General features: G+C 56.2%; 1 protein-coding gene across 1 annotated transcript in view; it reads left to right on the top strand.

The window, feature by feature from the left end:
- The first annotated feature begins 357 nt into the window (after positions 1-357).
- Positions 358-2,333, top strand: part of KRT35 (keratin 35) — a 3,793-nt gene continuing 1,817 nt past the window's right edge. The window contains exons 1-3 of the mRNA XM_032871795.1: positions 358-884; positions 1,724-1,806; positions 2,005-2,161. Of these exons, the coding sequence (XP_032727686.1) occupies positions 414-884; positions 1,724-1,806; positions 2,005-2,161 (711 nt within the window). The 5' untranslated portion in view covers positions 358-413. The remainder of the gene's footprint in view (positions 885-1,723; positions 1,807-2,004; positions 2,162-2,333) is intronic.

Genomic DNA, 2,333 nt, shown 5'->3' with positions numbered 1-2,333 from the left:
CGGGCCCATAAAAGGAGATGAAGCTAGAGAAAGTCAAGACTGTGGTTGTGGGTTCCCACACCTCCTGAGGCTGAGGCTGAGGCTGAGGTCTGGGCATGGATGACAGGCCCCTTTGAAGAACTGAGGATACTTGGTCTTTTCGGCAACACGGGGCGGAGGAGACGTCTCGACGTGGCCGTCAGTTCAACGGGACTCCCACTTTACGAGGCCGGGAAATGTTCATGGGAAGCTAACTAACAGGGTAATGAGGGGTTCTTATAGAAAATGGTATTAACTTTAATGAGGAGAAAACCCTTTGTAAAGGCCAACGCCCACTGGAGCAGAGGTATAAACCTGGGGTGAAGAGAGGCTTCTCTGCACTGGGGGGCATCCGGCCTCGAAGACCTCTCACTTGCGTCTGGGCTGCTGAAGCCATGGCTTCCAAGTGCCTCAAGGCCAGCTTCTCTTCAGGGTCTCTCAGGGGCCTGGGGGGAGCTGGCGGCGGCTCTGCTCGCGTGTCTGCGATGTACTCCAGCAGCTCTTGCAAGCTCCCCAGCCTCTCCCGCGGGGCCCGGAGTTTCTCGGCATGCTCCGTCGGGCTGGGTAGGAGCAGCAGCAGGGCAGCTGGCTGCTTGTCTGCTCTCTGCCTCCCGGCCGGAGGCTTTACTACCAGCTACAACCTGGGTGGGGGCTGGTTTGGGGATGGCATCCTCACCGGCAGCGAGAAGGAGACCATGCAGTCCCTGAACGACCGGCTGGCCAGCTACCTGGAGAAGGTGCGCCAGCTGGAACGGGAGAATGCCAGCCTGGAGGGCCGCATCCGGGAGTGGTGTGAGCAGCAGGTGCCCTACCTGAGCCCTGACTACCAGTCCTACTTCCGGACCATCGAGGAGCTCCAGAAGAAGGTAAGGGGTTCAGAGTGTCTCTGGCTGTTCGGGAGTCTGAAGCCATGAGCCCTGGACTGGAAGCTAGGACACCCATGCTGTTGGCCCTGCTCCCATGGGACACTTCAGAGGTCTCGGAGCGTGTGCACATCTGTGGCCTCATCTGCTCCTCCCCGTCATCTGAAGAAGATATCATTAGCCCATTTTACAGATAGGAACACTGGAGCTCAGGCTGATTAAGTGACTTATTCTAGGTGGTCTGGCTGGCAGCTGGTGGAGCCAGGCTCTGTGAACTCACTGACTGTATAACCTTTGCTAGCATGGTCTATCTCTATGAGTTTTAATCCCCCCCCCTTTTTTTTTAAAGGCGAGGGGATTGGACTTCATTTCTTTGGTGCAGATCAGATTTTCTATAAAGAACTCAGGGAAGGAAAAGCCCATCAGCAGTTTCCTTTTTGTCCAGCCCACATCCTCTGAGGGTCCCTGCTGGCTCCTGGGAGGGACCATTTGTGACCAAGGAATCAGAGAGTATGCTGCTGTTCAGGACCTGCCCTGAGGCCCCAGTGGCCTGGGAGTTAGGAAGGCAAGAGTTAGTCCCCGTGCCAGTCTTTGCTGCAGCATTTCCTCATCTCCCCTAGTCCATGCCGGGTTATGGGTCTCAGAGGCTCTGCACTGGGAGGGGCTGTACAGGCTTCCCTGTCTGATCCCTACTGTGTGCCCATAAGCCTTCACGGAGCCTCAGAAGCCAGGAATCCAGAGATGGTTGATTCCTTCCCTCTGGAGGTAGTTCTTGCCAGCTCTGGGGAGCTCTGGCTAGCAGACTGTCCTTCCTTTCACATGTCACTTCTTTATTTTCCCAGACCCTGTGCACCAAAGCAGAGAATGCCAGGCTGGTGGTGCAGATCGACAATGCCAAGCTGGCCGCAGACGACTTCAGAACCAAGTGAGTGTCCTGCTTGCTCCTTGGTTGGGGGCTGGTAGACCTGGATATTGGCAATGCCAGGATGCAGGGTTTTTGCTGTCTTAAGTCACTGAGGAATTATTAAGGTGGGACACACAGAATGAGCACAGCCTGGGGTGGGATCTGACTTGGACGTAAAAAGGAAATGGAGCTTTAGGCATCCTGTTACGTATGTGGCAGGTATGAGACGGAGCTGTCCATGCGGCAGCTGGTGGAATCAGACATGAACGGGCTGCGCCGGATCCTAGATGATCTGACCCTGTGCAAGTCTGACCTGGAGGCCCAGGTAGAGTCCCTGAAGGAGGAGCTGCTGTGCCTCAAGAAGAACCACGAGGAGGTGAGCACAGGGGAGGAGGGGAGCGGGTGAGTATGGGAAGGAGGTGAATATGGGTAGGAGGTGGAGATGGGGAAGGTGAACAGAAGAGGGAAGGTGAGCATGGGGAAGCAGGTGAGCATGGGGGAACAGGTGAGCATGGGGGGACAGGTGAGCATGGGGGGACAGGTGAGCA

This window comes from Lontra canadensis, unplaced genomic scaffold (genome assembly GCF_010015895.1).
Source record: "Lontra canadensis isolate GAN:19392208 unplaced genomic scaffold, GSC_riverotter_1.0 scaffold43, whole genome shotgun sequence".
NCBI lineage: Eukaryota > Metazoa > Chordata > Mammalia > Carnivora > Mustelidae > Lontra > Lontra canadensis.
Note: the sequence above shows the minus strand (reverse complement) of the source record. Positions and strands in the feature narration are given on the sequence as shown.